This window comes from Geotrypetes seraphini, chromosome 3 (genome assembly GCF_902459505.1).
Source record: "Geotrypetes seraphini chromosome 3, aGeoSer1.1, whole genome shotgun sequence".
In the NCBI taxonomy this organism is placed as follows: Eukaryota; Metazoa; Chordata; class Amphibia; order Gymnophiona; family Dermophiidae; genus Geotrypetes; species Geotrypetes seraphini.
Genome location: NC_047086.1, coordinates 249,496,654 through 249,516,755, shown reverse-complemented (window position 1 = coordinate 249,516,755; position 20,102 = coordinate 249,496,654). Strand labels below are relative to the sequence as shown.

The following is a 20,102-nucleotide window of genomic DNA, read 5'->3' as shown; positions in this document are numbered from 1 at the left end:
ATTATATGTACATCCACCTTGGTAATGTAGAAATTCACCAGGCATTCAAGGAATAGTTATCCTAATTTTCCCAGACTGTGGTATTAGATCTTAGAAGGATAGTAGTAAAGAAAAGCTACCTCATCCAAAGGATTATTATCACAAGGGCTCAATTTGAATTGAAGATTTCTCTCTTTTATTTTACAGCCTGGTTCTTAAGAGATCAAGACAGAGAAAGAAGGGATTCTTGGCACTAGTAGTTAAGACTTTGTTGAAAGTAATTTACCTCCTTGGCCGCTGTATGGATATGGAGGATCTTGGAAGCTTGGTGCCAGGAGCAATGACTTTCACCCGAAAATTCTCAGATTTCAGACGATGTTTCTTCAGGCAGAGCTAGAGAGTGATCTAAAGTCCATTTGAAGCCCCTCAATGGAGCCTTTCAAAGTCTTTTCACAGAATGATGTTTTTCTGGTGACTACGTATTTGTTCAGGTAGATGGGTGTCAGGATTACAGGTACTTGCTTGTAAGAACAGGAGTTTTCCACTCAGTCCTTGGGACAAATCCAGTCAGTCTGGTTTTTGGGATATGCATAATGAATATGCCTGAGAGAAATTTACATGCACTGCCTCCTTGGTATGTAGATCTATTTCGTGCATATTCATTATGGATAACCCTAAAATTTGACTGCCTGGGTATGCTCTGAAGACTGGGATAAGAAGCACTGCTGTAGAGAATCTTATCTCGGTATTTCAAATAATTCAAAATGCTGCCATTAAACTCATAACGAAATCTAAGAAATTTGATCATGTGACTCCTCTGTTATGCAAAGCTCATTGGTTGCCAATTAAACACAGGATTTCTTATAAAATTTCATTAATAACTTTTAAAACGTTACAAGCCAAATCGTCCCAATTCATTGAAAAATATCTGATTCCCTTATGAACCATCCCATCTTCTCAGATCTTCAGACTGCAGATTACTTACCGTTCCCTCTCTGCAAATAATTGGCACCAAATGTCAAGACATCTTTTCAGTTGTTGCCCCTCAGCTTTGGAACACTCTTCCCACTCTCGTGAGAAAAGAAAAAAATCTGTACCACTTCAAAGGCCTTCTTAAGAGCCATTTATTTAAAGATGCTTTCAATGTCTAAACCTTACTCCAGCTTCCTCCCGTCAATCTTTCCAAAGAAACAATTTGCAGCATTCCCCTTTCTTTTGTTCTTTCCTTAATTGTTTATCTATCCTATATCAATTGTATTTCCTCCCCATCTACCTATGGTTTCTTGTTAGTCTAGTCCAGTATGTTTATATTAGTTACACCATTTGTTTAAAGTTGTTTTATCTTCTTTTTTATAATATTTGTATTGTTATTGGCATTTTTATTTTTTTCCCCTTTATATTGTTTTTTCTCCTTTATATTGTTTCTGTTTTGTTTTTAAATTGTTTTTTTTTTTTTTTGGTTTTAAACTTTTTATTGGAAAAATGCACAAAAGCATACAAAATAGAAAACACACCAAAATCACCGGTACAGAGCAAACATTTGAAACAGCACTCTTCGTAACAAGGCCAATCAAGAGCAAAAATACAAAACAGTACCAGGAGCTAAACCCCCTGTTCTAACCCTCCCATACCACCCCCCCCCAACCCCCAAGCATCATACAATATCAACAGTGTGACGAAGCCCTAAGAAAGTTGAATAGAACATGGGGTATAGACTAACCAGGAAAGACAGTGGTAAGTAAAGTTGTTTAACCATCCCTTCTAGTCATCCAGCGGATATATGGTTCACACCGACGCATGAACACTCCCACTGAGTGTTGGCGTATTGCAGTCAGCTGCGACATGCGAAAAATGTAATCCATTTTGACAATCACTTGTGATTTAGATGGTATAATATCTTGGCGCCAGGCTGCAGCCAAAACCAACCGTGCCACAGTAACTAATGGGGCAATTAAAAAGGAAAATCTGGAAGGGATTCCCTGTGGCAATAAATTTAACAATGCACATCCCAGATCTTTACCCATAATCACCCCACAAATGTCCGAGATAACAAAAAAAAACATATCCCAAAAGGGACCCACCTTTGGACAATCCCACCAAATATGAGCAAACGTTCCTGAGGCCCCACAGTTGCGCCAGCAAACATCCGGGAGAGCGGGATTAATCCTATGCAGCCTCTCAGGCGTGTAATACCATCGATACAGCAGTTTATAGCCATTTTCCACCATATTGCTAGCAATAGAGGGTTTAAGGAGAGAGCGGAGAATACGTCTCCATTGTGCAGAAGTAAAGGTTCGGCCCAGAAGACCTTCCCAATATGCAAAATAATGCCTTGGCGGAACATCATGTGAAAGAAGCAACCCATACAATCTAGAAATACATCCCCTCCCACTCGAGGCCTCCCACACCTTATTCCGTTTTTAAATTGTTTTTAATAACTATTATTGTTTTAAATGATGTATTGTTATCTCATATATGTTTTTAAGATAGTGTACACTGCCTAGAAGGCTGATTGGGCAGTATATTAAATTTTAAATAAACTTGAAACTAGAAGTTTGATAAATGACAGAATCAAATTTTAATAAAAAATTGAAACTTATACACAGTGCACTCATTTCTTCCAAAAGTATTCTTTTTTTTTTTTTTGTTAAAAAAAAAACAGATTTCTGTTTTTTTTTCAGCAGATGATGATGATGGGAATAGACAAAATCTTGCATAATCTGGATGCCAGAAAAACATTTGTGCTTGTATTTGAAAGTGACAAAATCATTTTGGAGAACAGTCAGACTCTTTCCTGTTTGGAAGACTACAAAAAAAAAAAAAAAAAAAAAAGGAAGCAGACTCAAAGGTGTTGATAGTGAGATGGATTAAGGAAACAATAATGGATATTTATGTGGATAAGGGCTTTTTATTGATCTCTACCTAGAACTCTCTGGGTAAGTGGACTATAAATTCCTACATTAAATTAAGGCACATTCCACAAGAGCCCAGGCTTCATCCTGAATATAATATAGGTAAGCTCTACTGAAAAATATCTGTAAAGCAGCATTCTTTCTTTAGTCATTATAACTTGGATCTCCTGGCTAGACAGCAAGCAGCCTTTAATCTAATCTAATCTAATCTAAACCTTAGGTTTGTATACCGCATCATCTCTACATTCGTAAAGCTCGACACGGTTAACAAGAGTTAGGGTAGAAAGGAACTCCAGTGGAGGGAAGAGACAGAATGAAGAGAAAAGTTAAGAGGACTAGAATAACTAGAGAGGGAGGAAGAGTTACGTTTTTGAGAATAACCAAGTTTTCAGATGTTTACGGAAGAGTTGGAGGGAGCTCAGATTCCTAAGGGGGGAGGTAAGGTTGTTCCAGAGCTCAGTGATTCTGAAAGGGAGGGAAGAACCTAGTTTTCCTACAAGGGAAATGCTTTTTAGAGAGGGAAAGGAAAGTTTCAGTTTTTGGGTAGATCTGGTGGAATTGGGGTTAGAGGAGTTCCAAGAAAGAGGAATGAAGGGAGGGAGTAAAAGTCCTGAGAACTGCAGTAGACTGCTCCCACCCAGCACAAGAGGTATTGTAGCTTCTATTGGTATAATCCATTGGTCTAGAAAGGTCTGGCATGGACAAAAAGGAAGATTCAGTTATGCTTACCTGACCGTTGTCTTCCTTAAGTAACAGTCCAGGAGCACCTCCTAGGGAGTACAGGCAGAGGAAGCACCACAGAGTTATGAGGAGAAGACCAGATAAGTGATAGACAGAAGCCCCAATCCTATGTAAGCCCCCCCCCAAAAAAAAAAGAAAAGTGAAGGAAGAACTGTAGTATTTGGGGTATACTGTATAAAGAGGAAGCTGTGATATGAGAAACCAATTGGCTTCCCTTCTGAACCAGTATATATAGGTAAGGTGAACAGTTGTCTTTGTCCTACCTGCTGGAAGGGAGGACATAACTAATTGGTTTGGAATGGTCTGACAGGATTCAAAGAAAAACATCAGGTATCTCTAATCAAACCTTTCTCATTTTATAAATAGGGGAATGCCCAGGTAGACGGTGAGAGTTGCTGTTGAACACATTTTCCTAGTCACATCTGTTTTACTTCTAGTCTAGTGAAAATTAATTTTGTGTTTAATTTTTCTATTCTCTTGTGCCTGCTTATTTTCAGATTGATAGATTTTTGATGGAAGTTGGAAGAGACGGGATAAACGACTTACAAAAATATGAATTCAGTTTGAATGGAATTCATAAAATGGACGCTATTAAACTGACAAATCAACTACTTCTGAATCCATTTGACTGCATTTTAATATTTCCGTTTTTAGACATTTAAGTTACATTGAACTTGCAACCAAAAGGCATCTGCTAGCATAGGATGTTCTTCATGACCTATCAATCGCTATTGCATTAGCATGCCAAGGAAGGTAGAGAGACCTTGAAAAGCAGCTTTTAAAAATAAGATTTATTTTACCTCAAGGACCTGGACCAAGACATTCTATTGATGTTGTGTAATGAAGTAGCATCCTAGCTGCTGATGTGAGTTTGCTGTGCTGCTGTCACGTAGCTATGTCTGAGGTTTCAGTCACTGACACCAGTGCCTTAATTTGAGCGATGTCCTTTTGAGCATGGTAAGCAGGAGTCATGATTATCCTTCATTTCTGAGACCAGCCCTTCACACTTAAGAATTTTACACCCTCACAGGCTTTGGAACGCAAAGCTGGTTGTTTCCCAGTGGACTGGCCTCATCCTGGATACAGAAGCCTGATGTCTGCTCACAGCAGCCCTTCACCACCCTCTCTGCAAAAATTTTTCCCTTCAACCTCGGCACCCAGTACTGTGGCTGGGCTTTTGGGTCAGACCTCCAATGACAGCCTGAATGCGCCCAGCCCCACCCAGTCTCGGGGCTCAGTGCAAGGGCTGTCCTTCCTGCTGCAGATTGGTCTTACACGGGAGACTGTCACCATAGAGCTACAAGACCTCTCGCTGTCTGCCGTCAAGGACCTGGTGTGTTCTATTGTGGACCAGAAGGTACAGTAGTTGCTACTTACTTGCATGTTATTAGTTGTATGCATTTGTGTGTGCTTTGATTATGCTACTGTAGAGCATTCTGGAAGCAGAATGAAAATATTTGTTGGTATATACAGTTGAATTTGAAGAATGGAAGTAAGCTTTGTAGCAGTCCATATTTAAAAGCACTTTTGACAACTTTCATTTCAGTCCACTTGTAATATTGGCTGTTTGAAAAGCTAAATGACCAAAGGTTTTATCCATTTTGAAAAGGAACCTGGCTAGGATAGTTCTGGGGTTCGGTGAACTAATCCATTTTAAGTGAGAATCGGAGGTGTAGCTAGCCCTCTGATTTTGAGGGGGGGGGGCAGAAGTGGACTAAGGGGGGGGCAATGTATTCCCTCCCTCTCCCCGATGTGTTAAAAATAATACCTTTGCTGATAGTAGGGATGCTGAAGCCCCACCAGCCAAAGAAATTTCCTGCTGAGCCACTCCCTCCTTGCGCTGCTGCAGTAATCTGAAAGTCAGCAGGGTGCCTCAAGCCACCAAGTTCCAGACTCCCCAAGCATGCTCAATTTCTTTGTGAACTGAGCATGCATGAGGGGGTCCCAGCGTTGTGGCTGGAGGTACCCCTCTCCGGCTATGCCAATAGTGGGGCTATTGAAGTGCTAAGGAGGAATAAAGTTAAATGGATATCTTATCTATGCATTTTCATGGGCACCACTTAAAACCAGATAGTGTGCTGAAAATGCATAAAAAGTTAAACAGATCTTTAGGCATCTTTCTAATGCAAGTTCCCTTCTGTGGTACAATATGGGGATGGTTTATTTGCTAAAGTTTTGTAGGTTGACATAAATACTCATATTTATTTTACTGTTGCTATTACTGTTTTCATGAATTATCTCCGTTTTTTCCATCTTAACTGCTAAATGTGTTTGCTTTGGTGACGCAGGTAAAATTATCATGCCAGTAAAGTTAATGTGATACACAGTAGTTTATGGTTAACTGCAATGACTTCCTTTGTGTTAACAGTTAACTGGAGGTTGGTTATATAGTTGCAATGCACTTAGCTAAATAGAAGCAAAAATGATTCTTTGTTTTAAAACTGAATGTTTAACAGATTTAAACTGCATATTTTTTTTTATTTTTTTTTTTGGGGGGGGGGGGGGGGCTTGGCAATTTTTTCCTTTTATTTTGGGCTTCCAGCTCATTCAAAACCAGTCTCTGGTGGACCACACCACTATGGGGGTCCTTTAACCGCACACTAAATATTAATGCATGCTAACCGTTAACGCGTCCATAGACTATAATGGATGCGTTAGCGTTTAGCGTGCGCTAAAATGGCTAGCGTGCCTTAGTAAAAGGACCCCTATGAGTCTTCATTTACAACTGCTTGGGGTTTTTTTTCCCTGTGTCCTAGTATGTCTCCATTGGCACACAAATCTGAATAATTTCTGCATAAATTAAGAAAAATAGGTTAGTCCATAATTCTTAAATGATGGGTGGATATAGCTGTTATAAAGACTGGAGGAAAATGGTCCCTGAGGGAGCCCTTGCAGGAGCTCCTGTGTACCTGATAACTACTACCAAAAAAAACTTCTCACCGTGAATGATCAAAAATATCTGGGTGCCAAATTTTGAATCCCCATCTGAAAGAACCTGGTCAGAAAAATGTTGTGGCAATTCATGTCAAAGACCACTGCTAGAGTGAGGAAGGCCAGCAAACCTAAGGTTATTACAGATTATTATCATTAAAATTAAATAACGCAAGACTTTTAAATAGCTTCCTTACAATTTTGCAGAACTCTGCAGGTAACCATGTGCATACTAGTGTCACAAATTGATCCATGCAGCGTGTGACAATATTTGTGACACCGAAGGTAATTTTGAGCAGTCAGATGAGTGTCATGCGATCTGTGAATCTCTTGCTAGCCCCCATTGTTTCTGGAAAATTAAGGGAAGAGTTTTGAAAAATAATTTCAAATATTAGTTTCATGCAATTCTAAAATTACCAAACCAAAACTAAAAATATATTGTGGAATTTTTAGACATGTTTTGCAACAAAACAGCTCCTGATTTCAAGGCATTTTCTATCTGTTGATACACATGAATGGAAACGGCAGGAGAGTAGGAGCCAAGACCTGTGGAGGGTGACAGAAAGCCTGGGGCTACCTGAATAAGAGGAAGATTGATGACGGTGGCTTCCAAAAACCATGAGTCTCCCAAAGCCCATCCCTTTCTGGCTGGGCAGCAGAGCACTTTTACACTCTGATGCTACTGGCACCATGGAACCTGGGAATGACCACTACTTTGATAGGAGAAAGAATGTGGGAAGTGGGTTTCTGAGAGCTATCGTTATTTCTTTTATTTGTGTGACAGGCCTGGGCTCTCCCATCAGCGCTGCAGTGTTGTGTCGGATGTAAGGATCAAGTTCCAATGGTTTTCCATTTCAGGATACAGGGGGTTGTTTATTAATGGCCAGTGAATCATGGGAATGTAATGCACAAATGTGCTTTTGTGAGTTTTTTGTACTCTGGTTTAGTGTATAGGGGGTATTTTCACTAAAAAGTGCTAGATTTTGCTGTTACCACACCTTAACAAAAGAAAATTAAAGTTCGATAAGTGCAAAGCTAACACAGCAACTGTTGGGAAGTGATATGCCCAGTATGTCCTCTGCAGGTCCCATGTTAAAATGTCCATTAGAGTACTTGCAATTAGCGTGGATGTACTTACCCTCAGATTTTGTCTGTTGCCTAAATATGAGTGCAGAGCCAGGCATATGTGAAAATCAGTCAATTGGGCACTAACAACCAAATGTGAGTGCCAACTGGAGTTAATTGTCACTAATTTGGAGTTACAGTGCATGTCTAAAATGTTTCATGTACAACCCAAAAGGGAACATGGCTGCGAGTCAGGGGCATTCCAAATATTTAAGTGCAGTGTTATAGAATACCAGAGTTAAGTGCCTAACTTGTGCATCAGGAGTTATACCTGGTTTCAGCAGGTGTAACTCCTCACTCCCTAAGTTGAACATGGGAATCCACTCTTAAGTAATATTAAGATTCTAGGGATTATTTTTGATTACAAACTATCCTTTCATGATCACATTAGTAGCATTATCAAATCAACTTTCTTTAGGCTTCGCCAAATTCGCTCAGTTTCACAATTTCTCTGCACTAAATCCCTCAATATTCTTATCCACTCTCTCGTGATTTCCAAAATCGATTACTGCAATGCACTATTCAAGGGAATAGCTCAAAATGAAATCAAGCGTCTACAAATTATTCAGAATGCTTCTATCAAGCTCATATTCAAAGCTAAGAAGTTTGATCACGTAACACCCCTTCTCAATAAAGCGCACTGGCTTCCAGTTGCTCACCAGATAACATATAAACTATGTTTGCTCACATTCAAATCCCTTCTTTACAAAACTCCAGCTTTCATTTATAAGTTATTAATTCCATATACTTCCCATAGAACGTTAAGATCTACTGAACAGCACTTGCTGACGATTCCCTCTCTTAGAATTATTAATACTAGACGGCAATTTTTCTGTTACAGCCCCCCAAACTTGGAACTCACTTCCTATTCACTTGAGGGAAGAACACACCTTAGAAAAATTCAAAAGTAAACTAAAGAGCTTTCTTTTTAAAGACGCCTTTGAAAATTAGCCATTTAGTTTTCCAACCAATTTTACTTTTTCTCTCTAATTTTATTGAAGTAATTTTTAACTTCCCTTTCCTTCTGTATCTCCCTTATATGTCTCTTTAACTTTTAAATAATTTGTAGTTCTTATCCCTCTCTTCCCTTATGTTCTTAGTTTTGTTACGTTTGTCAATAGTCTTGTCAGACCTGATTTTTGTTATTTATTGTATTGTTCCCCACATTTTGTAATTTTATTATTATGTTCATCGCTTAGAATTATGATTAAGCGATTAATCAAATCTCCATTAAAATTGAAACTTGAAGCTTGAAACTTAAATGCTATTCTGTAAAGGGGGTGTTCAACTCGGAGCACCCTTTATAGAATAAAGTGCTTAATGCAAATTATTTCCAGCACTTAGATTTGAGTTCAATTTACTGAATTTGTCCCTGAGCACTCTTATTTGAGAAGTGGTAAGTGGACCTGTGTTATCTGCACATTTGCTGGTTAGTGTACAGCAGGGGTGCCCACACTTTTTGGGCTTGCGAGCTACTTTTAAAATGACCAAGTCAAAATGATCTAGTAGTGTAGCATGGAAGTTCCCCGTGCCCTCTTAGTCTGTGTGCTTTGTTCCAGTGCTATTCAGTTGCTTTTGGACGTAACTGCAGGGGGCTCTGTATTTCTCAGCCAAGTGGGAGGAGTAGAAGAAAAGTGTATGGTTTTCTGCAAGACCCGGTTCATGGGTTGGAATGAAAGACCCTATTGTACAGAATTTGTCGTGGACTAACAGAAAGAAGATTACCAAAGGTAAGAACCTAATCTTCCAATAATTGGGAAAAAAAAATTGGGCAGTAGGCACCTATTCATTTTTGTAAAAGATAGCCACCTGTTGCATGATTCTTAGTAGTGCTTAACTCCTAAGTGGGCATTTCTACGGGTGGAGCATGACTTAGCGCTGCTAAGCACGATTCTCCTTTAAAACCCTGGCTTACATTTCAGGCACCTATTTTTTTTTTTTTTAACATAGGTTCCGCTAGCCACGATTCTGTAAAAAGTGCCTAAGTGTGACTAACACACATCTGGTGCCATTTTTCTAGGCGCTGACCAATTTAAGCGCCGTTTATAGAACCAGCCCTATAGTGCACAACAACGATGTATGCTATCCCCCTTTTAGAACCAGCATTAGTTTTGAACATCAGCCCCCAGATGCCTTCACTTCTAGCTTCCTGTGGATTTCACACCTGGAAACTGCAGAACTAATAAAGTTTATTCAGACATCTTTCTTCATCTCTCTCTGTGTTCCTCCTCACAAGGATGACCCCAGCAGCTTTCCCCTTCTAATAGGGCTTATGTAGGCTGTCTCACTCAGCAAAACACACTACGCAGCCCTTCCTCTCCCATGCAGCAGTAGGGAATTTATTTATTTTAATTTATTTACACATTTATACTCTGCTTATATTCAGAACTTAACCAGCCAGGTTAACCAAATAATTGGCTATGCATAAAGGTAGGACTGACTTTTGTGCAGTCCTATTTAAGTGCCAAAAATAAAAAAAAATGGAAGGACTGGGGGAATAAACCAGATAATACTCATACAACAAACTTCCCACTCCAGTGAATTACAAAATTTATCATGCGCTCTTGTTCACAAATGAGGGAAAAGAAGAAAAAAGCCTCAGATGCTACAGGGAATACTGCTTGCTCCTAATAACAGCAAAAAGTAAGCTTTTATGAATCTGCTCTTGGCTGATGATCCTATTAGCTCTGAAGCAGCAGCTGTGATCACTGTGAAACAATGGCCAAAGTTGGGGTATCTGATAACTGCATAAGTTAGGCACAATCACTATTTTGATTTTTGTGGACATTGTTAGTGAGTTGTGTTGGGAATGAAGGTTTTTTTTAATGCGGTGAAGATGTTGCAATAGTAGAGCAAGTTCGTTCGTAAGTGCTCACTTTTTGCTGTTATTAGGGGCAGTAGTCCCTGTAACATCTGAGGCTTTTTCTTTCTTTTCTCTCATTTGTGAACATGAGCACCTGATAAATTTTGGTTAATACACTGGAGTTGGAAGTTTGTTGTGTAGGTATTATCTGTTCTATTTAAGTACTGCATTTTGCACTTGGCCAGTTCAGTGCTAGCCTCCTCCACAAACCCAGGAATTTGGTGCTGGTGCCCAGACGTAGTTCCACAGAACAAAAGTGGAATTGTCCCAATCAGAATGGTGCACAACAAAAAAGTGTCTTTCAACTCATCTGATAAATCCAAAGCTTTTATTCATCCAAAAGTCATATAATGACTCAGCGACCCGACATGCGCATGTTTCGACCTACTTGGCCTGCCTCAGGAGTCTTAGGAGTCTTCTGGTATATAAAAAGATGATGCACAAACTCACTGAATGCTGCTTCTGCCCTTCTGGAGTATGAGGCTCTGGTGCACTTCTGTTTCCTGGCAGAGAAAGTCTGGTTCCCTTCTCTTTCCAGACTTTCTCTGCCAGGAAACAGAAGTGCACCAGAGCCTCATACTCCAGAAGGGCAGAAGCAGCATTCAGTGAGTTTGTGCATCATCTTTTTTATATACCAGAAGACTCCTAAGACTCCTGAGGCAGGCCAAGTAGGTCGAAACATGCGCATGTCGGGTCGCTGAGTCATTATATGAATTTTGGGTGAATAAAGGCATTTGGATTTATCAGATGAGTTGAAAGACACTTTTTTGTTGTGCACCATTCTGATTGGGACAATTCCACTTTTGTTCTGTGGCTTTGACTTTGTGGTTTTGTTTCCCCTGTTTTTTCTTTATGCCCAGACGTAGTTCAGCATTGAATTCACAGGTTTAGCATTAGTGGCAGTTAGCAAAATGCTGACAGGTGCTGACTGAATATCGACATCTTTTCTGGCAAGTTAAATAATGTCAGCAATATTTGGAGTCTTTGTTATAACTACATTTCATCCCCATCATGTTTGGCTGCCTGTATGGTTGGCATGGGTGGAGAATTGACGACCAGTATTTTACATGGCTGGAGCGGCTCTGGTCATCTAGTTGTGCAGACTGGACACACTTTGTATGTCTTTTCTGTCATCATTTAGGGCCTGTTTTACAAAGCCATGCTAGCGGCTGCCGTGCAGCAACAGCCCCGAAGCCCTTTAAATCTGTATGGGCTCCAGGGCCGTTACCGCGCTGTAGCCGCTAGCGTAGCTTTGTAAAACAGGCCCTTAGGCCCTGATTCTACAAAGTGCGTCCCGATTTTAGGCAGCTATAGGCGTCCTACAGCTGTCTAATCAGCCAATCGGGATGCACGTTTTTTAAAAAAATGCTCCCCAGGCAGGCCGCCTATATTGAAGGCGCCTCCGGGAGCCTAGGGAAGCCCGCAAGACGCCTAAGCTCGCCTAAGGGCCTTAGGCGAACCTAGATGGCCCTATGCATCACCCTAGTAGAGGAAGAAACGCTTACAATGTAAGCCAGCAAAATGCTGGTCTACATTGTAAGTAGACGCGGCCGCTATACTTATCGCGGCAAGAGATCTCTCTGCCGCTATAAGTATAGCGGCCATGGCCGCCTGTCCGATTGCCGGCAGGAGGGTGCCCAACCCCTCCTGCTGGAAGATGTCCCCACTCCTCCCGACACTACCGATCGTCGGCAGGAGGGTGCCCAACCCCTCCTGCCGGAAGATGCCCCCATTCTCCCCGACACTACCGATCGCCGGCAGGAGGGTGCCCAAACCCTCCTGCCGGAAGATGCCCCCCCCCTGACACTACCGATCACCGGCAGGAGGGTGCCCAATCCCTCCTGCCAGAAGACACCCCCCCCCTCCGCACACACCCCTGTGCTAACAGCCCCCAAACCTCTCCCTCACCAAACTAACCTTTAATTGTTGGCCAGACGGGTCTTGCCCGTCCAGCCGACAGGCCCGCCTCATCGAAATGAGGCAGGCCCGCCCCTTCCCGGCACATCCCGCGAAGCCTAAGGCCTGATTGGCCCAGGCTCTAGAAGCCTTGACCAATCAGGCCTTAGGCATAGCGGGTCCGCCCATCCCCACTAAGCCTAAGGCCTGATTGGCCCAGGTGCCTAGTGTAGGCCCGATTCTGTATAGGACCCCTCTCCTGGGCCGTCCTATACAGAATCTGGCCCTTAGTGTATTACTGTGTTACCCATGTAAATTGCTAATAGGATTTCTTAAATAAGGGTCATAAGAAAAATAAAACATTTTTATATTTTATTTTTATTCAGAATTTGCAATAATTCACAAGTGAAAATAATTCTTGAAAGAAAATATTAGAGCTAAAACAAGAAAATGATCAAATTCCAGAAATAAGGCCCCCTTTTATCACACTGCGTTAGGGTTTTTTTATTGCGAGTTGCTGTGGTAAAAGCTCTGACACTCATAGGAATTCTAATGAGCATTGGCGTTTTTACCAGAGCAGCCTGCGATAAAAAAACATAACGCAGCATGATAAAAGGGGACCTAAGTTTAAAGGGAAAAAACCAAACCTATAATAGCCCTAAATTCAAAGCCCACTAGAGTGGAGAGAAAAGCCATTTAGATAAAAATTGTAAACTTGAGACTAGCCTAGGGGCTCAGGTGGCATGTGCCTTCAGGAGGTCCTTGGTTTGATCTCTACATTCAGTTTCCATTCCCTCAGTCATCTGGGGTTAAGGATGCAGCTAAGGCAGTGTTCACAGCACCTAGGGGGGAACAAGTCATGGCCACATCATAAAGGTATATCGACTATCCCGAGTGGTATATATGAACAAAACTATATAAAAATATCTAAATCCACTCAAATGGAAAAGTGCATTCTATAGCAGCAAACCAATTTCTGCTCAATTGCACAGGAAAAGTCCTCAGAAATGGAGCCTACGCACAGTCATAAACTGAATAGATCAGCGTAGCTTGTCAGCTCCTTGCTCCAGTCATTGGCCAGAAACCTGTGTACAGAAACTCTTCCTTTCAACTTAACACTCGTGATTTTTACTAAACTTTTTTTTATAGCTTTTTTTTAGCTATTCAGTTTATGACTGTGCGTAGGCTCCATTTCTGTGCAATTGAGCAGAAATTGGTTTGCTGCTATAGAATGCACTTTTCCGTTTGAGTGGATTTAGATATTTTTATATAGTTTTGTTCACATCATAAAGGTGACACATAGTGGTCATAGTAAGTCCTAGATCAAAGAGTTCTGGTGAAGCCTTGGTGCATGACCTCTGAACCAGTACTGCAATGACAGAGTAGGTGGGTTGGGGTTGGGAGTGGAAGGATATAAAATAGAGGCAAAGCCCCTGGGTAGTTGTGAATGAAGGCCTGTTGTAGCAGATTTTAGCCTTGGTTTTAACTAAGGGCTCCTTTTACGAAGGCGCTTTAGGGCCTTAACGCATGGAACAGCACGTGCTAAAATGCCGCGCGTTAGCCGCTACCGCCTCCTCTTGAGCAGGTAGTAGTTTTTTGGCTAGCGCACACCAATCCGGTGTGTGCGCTAAAAACGCTAGCGCACCTTCGTAAAAGGAGCCCTAAGATAAAAGTACAAAGGTGTTAAAAGAAATTGCTGGGTAAGAAACAAAACTGTGAACCTGTTGTTTCCATGATAATACTGCCCAGGAATTTGTCCCACTCTATAGCAGGTCATTAGAACTTTTGGATAGAGCTGAACAGAAATGTAGGAAATAAATTAAATAATAAATAAATATATTAGACAACGTACTTTTATCTCTGGGCTTGCCCTTTGTACCTGAAATTGTTGAATTAAACCTAATTTTTCCAGATGATAAAGCATTAACAGGATAAATATTTTAGTGGAACATCTGTAATACTCAAAGCTTATTTGGTCATAATGAAAAAAATTCCATGTGTAAGATTTTTTTTTTAAATGCCATGCGTTAATTTCAAAATGTCATTTTTATTTTAGTTCCCAGAGTGTGGTTTCTTTGGCATGTATGACAAGATTCTCCTTTTTCGTCATGACCTGAACTCGGAAAATATTCTGCAGCGGATCACATCGGCAGAAGAAATCCATGAAGGGGACCTGGTTGAGGTTGTTCTCTCTGGTAAGTGACCCTGATGACTTAGGGTTCCTTTTACTAAGCCGCGCTAGTGGAGTTAACACACGCGACTTTTCATCACGTGCTAACCCCCGCGCTGGCCAAAAACTGCTCAAGAGGAGGCAGTAGCGGCTAGCACGCCCGGCGGTTTAGCGTGCGCTATTATGTGCGTTAAACCGCTGGTGCGGCGGAGCCCTTAGTAAGTTAGTGAAGAAAATATTATGCTTGTGGTTGGTGAGGGTCCAACCCGCTGGTCAAGACTACCATTCCTTTTTACAAGAAAGAAGATTTAGCCCTTCCGGAGGGAGTGATAGGACAGAGTACTTTACAGGGTTTCAAAGAGGAATTGGATAAATTCTTGAAAGAAAAAGTTATTGAAGGATATAGATAGGGAAGATATAGGATAAAAGAAGGATATAGATAAGGAAGGACAAAAGGGATGGAAGGATATAAAGGATCACTTACAGGTCATGGACCTGATGGGCCGCCGCGGGAGCGGACTGCTGGGCATCTTATGTTCTTAAGGTAAGAACCTAATCTTTTCTTTCCGTATATGACCAAGGTGAGGTATTTTATGAACATGTAATTTCTATGCAATATTTGCAATGCTACCTTTTCACACGCTGTTGTAGGTGTAGGCTCCTCATTGGTCACTATGCCCCTTAAAGGTGGCTTTGCATTTGAGTAATGGCTTCTTTTTTAGCTAGAAAAAAAGCACTGTCCACAAGCATATGTGGATTTCATGTAAAAACAATGAATCATAAATTTTACCGAACAGCAGAGGCCTATATGCCAAAATATCATGCTCGACACCAAGAGAAGTAATAACACTTTACTAATATGCAATGAAAGCTTGTTTTTTACCATTTGAGATTGTTAAAGCAATTAAAACCTATTTTGACTCAAGATAATTTGTTGAAGTTGGTACATGCTTTTATAACCAGCAGACTTGATTATTGTAATTCTCATCTGATTGGCTCCAACAAAGCAAGTCAAACACCCTCCAGTCCTACCATAAGTCGCAGAAGTAGACCTCTTCTTTGCCTCCAGTAGAGTAGAGATAACCTGCTCAGAATACCCCTCCGCTGCAGCCTTGACTATTCAGTAGCCAGGCCATAAGACCACAGCGGAAGGGAGCATCCCCCTGAACCTACTCTTGTGGGACGCAGGCGGGTGTCCCCCGCCACCAAGGCGGAGTGACTGGTGACCACCTCCAACGAGGAGTCAAACCTGAGGGCTGCTGACAATCCTGAAATATCCACCCTGCTGTGCCGGAGCCGCGAGCTGGATAAAGCAATATTCACCCCTTCACCATCCGGAGAGGAAACCCTCTCCACAGATGCCATGGGGTCCTGGGAGGACCGAGGGCCTAGCCTGCTCCCTGAGCCTGTTGGAGAGCCGGGGAACTTAATGTAAGGGAATGCAAGGACATACCACCTTGCGTCCCCATCTCCTGGGGAACAAAGGGACCCACTGGTGGCCCACAAAACCCCGGAAGAGAGCCCCAGGCCCTTCTGACTGCAACGAACCAGAACTCCTGGCCCTAAGGCTCACCGGCCCTGGAGTGAACTTCTCATAATCTCCTATCCGGCCCCTGCCCACAGGGACGCCCAAACAGAATCTGTGCCTAGAAAAAAGCAATCTCAACCGTAAGCTTCACTCTCTACACAGAAGCCCTCCGAGCTCTATGAAAGCTTGGCCAGCAATGAGGCCAGACACCCCCATTCACTTGACGGAAGAAGCCAAAACCCCATCATTGTGGAGGGCGCGAGGACTGAGGAGGATCTACCCTCAAGGCCAAGGATTTGGCAGGGCGAGAAGGTCGCCGCTGCGTAACCCTGGACCTGGCACTAGAAGCTGCCAAATAGGAGGCCCTATATGCTGATTTCCCCAGGCTATACCTCCTGGTATCATGAAAAAGCGGCCTAGATGAGGGAGACCTGGGTGCCCCTCTGAACCTATCCTCTGGCAACCTTTCAGACTTAAGAGTCTCCAAAATCCTTCACTAATTTTTCCAGATCCTCTCCAAACAGCAACCTGCCCCTAAAGGGAAGACGCACCAGGCGCAATTTGAAGGCGGCATCTGCTGTCCAATGTCGCAGCCATAGATGCCGCCTAGAAACTACTGCCAGAGCCATTTGTTTAGCTGAAGCTCTAATCATATCATATAAGGTATCAGCTAGATATGCCAGCCAAGACTCCACATCTGGAAAGTCTGGGGGCAGAGTCCCACTGGCTTCCCCACCCCATCAGTAAATAACTGGATCCACTGAAGACAGGCTTGTGCTGAATAAGAACTGCACACCGCCGCCTGCAGTCAGGGCTGCCACATCAAACGAAGACCTTAAAGAAGACTCTATCTTCCTATCCTGAGGGTATTTCAGAGTAATACCTCCCTCAATTGGCAGAGTAGTCTTCCTAGTGACTGCTGTTACTAAGGCGTCCACCTTAGGAAGTTTAAACTTATCCTGCTCCTCAAGAGCCACAGGATACAATGAACGCATAACCCGTGCCACCTTGAGGCCAGACTCAGGCGTAGTCCATTGCTCAGGAATCAACTCTTGCATGGCCTCATGCACAGGAAAGGTCTTAGGCAGCTGCCTAGTGCCTGCCATAAGGTAATGTAGTAGCTCATTTTTAGTCATATCAGAGTAACTCATCATATATTGTTTATAAATTGTATTCATGAATAAAGGCTTTTGTTCTGGTAAAATACACTATCAAAATACAGAATAAAATTAATAGTTCTGGCCTGGAAACAAAACAATAAATTTTATAAATACGCACTTTAAGTGCTGTAGTATAGAGGCAACAATTTCCACTGTTATCTATGCACATAAAAGTGTTTACTCAAGTTAATCCCTTGGATAACTGTTCTGCCCATACATGTCACATCAAATTCACTTTGCATTATTTTCCATATATCACAGCACTGAAAAAAATAGGAAAATGGTATACTTTTTTTTTTTTTTAAATTTAAGCAGGCATGGAAAAAAATTATTGAAAACCAGGATAGTTCTGTATTTAGAACGCAGGCCACCAGGCCACCCTAAGCCCCTACCCCCATGGGCCACCTTACTGATTCCATGGGTTTGCTTCTTATTTCCAAGCAAATAAAACCCAAATCTTTAACACAATATTTCCTTTAAATAAAAGGTTCTGCAAATAAAATAATTACTGAATCAACTAACATAAGTGCGAAACTTGGCATCATTAGTCATCTAACGCTTCATCCTTAACTACCATTCGCACATCCATCAAGTACAGCACTCTGTCGCTAAGTCATGCAAACTTCTTTTTTTTTTCTTTCTTTCGCAAGAGAGTGGAAAATTCAAACTCTTACTCATAAGTCATACTGCCGTACGTCCAGGTTTTCTGAAGTATTAAAAACTAAACTATTTAACCGTTTTGTAACCTAAGATCTCTATGCCCGACCTCTTGTTTCCCAAGATCTCTTAAGCCCTACCCCTGTTTCCTGATCCTCTTTACATATGGCCCCTATATATTGTACCTGTATCCTGCTCACCTTTATAATTTGTATCTATATTCGCTGATTGTCCAGCCCTTCTTTGTTGTAAACCGCCTCGAACTGCTACGGCTTTGGCGGTATATAAGAAATAAAATTATTATTTTTATTATTATTAAGGGGGATCCTTCTCCCAAGCAGGCGTCCCCTTAGGAAAGCAGGTGTGCCCGAAGGAAGCACAGTGCTTCCTAGTCCTGTTAAATAGGCTTTCCATAACAAGCTAACTACAAAAGTGGAGGATATAAAAACATCAAAATATGACATCAAAAATTAAATGTGCATGTCAATGAAATGCTGACTGTATACTTTATGTAAGAAGGACAAAAGACCTCAAGAGTCCCTTGATAGGCAAATTGAATGATATATGCCTATTATACAGAGTGAAATCATAAGAACAAGAATAGCCTTTCTGGGTAAGAGCAAAGGTCCAGAAGCCCATCTTTGCAGAGACCAATCCAAATCACAAGTACCTGACAAAAACCCAAATAGTAGCAGAATTCCATGCTACCGACCCAATCAATCACTGAAAAATCCATGCTACCGACCCAATCAATCAAAGAAAAAACCTCCTTAACCTAGATATAAATATCTCCAGTTTATATATGTCAATAAATATAGAACAGCACAACTTAACTGAAGACTTCAATCAGGATTCTTTTTTCCTTAAGAATTTTCAATCACAGCTTCTGTGAAATCTGTGCATCTAAAAGGGCAATCTCACAGAAAGTATATCCCTGCCAAAAAACAGAAGCACCCTCATTAATTGGCATAAACACCATAACCAGCAATTTATCCATAACCCCCTCCTGCAACCCAGCCCCAACGCTCCCTACCACCCCTTCATCAGAAAGGGAAAATGACGAAGACTCCTCAGGAGTCCCAAGAGTCAGAAGCCCCCCAAACAGCCAAAAGATCACTAGAACCCACCCACTACCAATGTTTTTCCAAATGCCGAACTACATGCTCAAGATGTTTCATAAATTTCTTATCATGCAGCCGCTTACCCAAACTATGCCTCCCCACCGACCCATCCCTCAAAGAAACTCCCAACATTTTCCCATAGCACCCCAGAATATCCCCCCAATACATGCCCCAAGCCCCCACCCCAGAAACACTCACCAGTGGCCGCCACCAGACCCGAACCAGTGGAAAGATCATCCACAATGGCGGGACTTGAAGGAGGAGCATCAGGTTAAATCCCAGGCCCAGTCCCTGTAACAGCCGAATCCTCAAAGCCTGAAGGCTAGGAGGCTCTTCCCCTGTGCAAACCTCCTTTACCATCCCAGACCCAAGACCCACCAACAGCTGAGGCCACACCATAGCCCATGACAAGTCCGCCACCTCTCATCCCTACCAGCAGCACCGCAAGACTCTGCAGCCAGACCTTAAGCCTTGTGGAGAGGCATTATTGCCAACAAAATCCCCACTGTACAAACACAACTCAGCAATAGAAGCTCACCTGAAACGAGAAGAGCCGCCCAAACACTCGACTAGAAAAATGCTCTCAGCAGCCACGTACATGCTGCTCTTGACACTGCTCCACTAGCACATTCCAATACAGAATGCCCAACCAGACAAACACAATGCATGGCCGCAGAGCAACGCATCCCTCTGCAACCACAGCTAATGCCACCATCATCTGCAAAGGCCCAAAGCAAGCACCTGACCCCACATACAGAAGACATGCCACCAGGTACCGGCCTCCAACCCAAACAACATACTGACCTGCATCCTGAAATCTAAAGCTTCTAACCCCCTCCACAACACAGACCCATACACCTCTTTCCTTCCCTCAGCCACCCAACAATTCCTTCCTGGTTCCCACAACTGACAGCTCCTCCTAAAGCCGTAAACCCTCCAATCACCTCCCCAGTTCAACTCATCCCCGCCCATCAACAGTCCTTTCTCCCACCACCCACACCCCCTCCCATTCCCTTCAA

General features: G+C 42.2%; 1 protein-coding gene across 5 annotated transcripts in view; it reads left to right on the top strand.

Annotated features, from left to right (window-relative positions):
* Positions 1-20,102, top strand: part of PRKD3 (protein kinase D3) — a 213,384-nt gene that overhangs the window by 9,321 nt on the left and 183,961 nt on the right. For 3 of the 5 annotated variants that reach the window (XM_033937717.1, XM_033937718.1, XM_033937720.1), the window contains 2 exons: positions 4,130-4,989; positions 14,504-14,642. In XM_033937717.1, the coding sequence (XP_033793608.1) occupies positions 4,726-4,989; positions 14,504-14,642 (403 nt within the window). In that variant the 5' untranslated portion in view covers positions 4,130-4,725. Of the gene's footprint in view, positions 1-2,801; positions 2,994-4,129; positions 4,990-14,503; positions 14,643-20,102 lie in introns of those variants that run through there. The other 2 variants (XM_033937722.1, XM_033937719.1) reach the window with 2 other exon arrangements.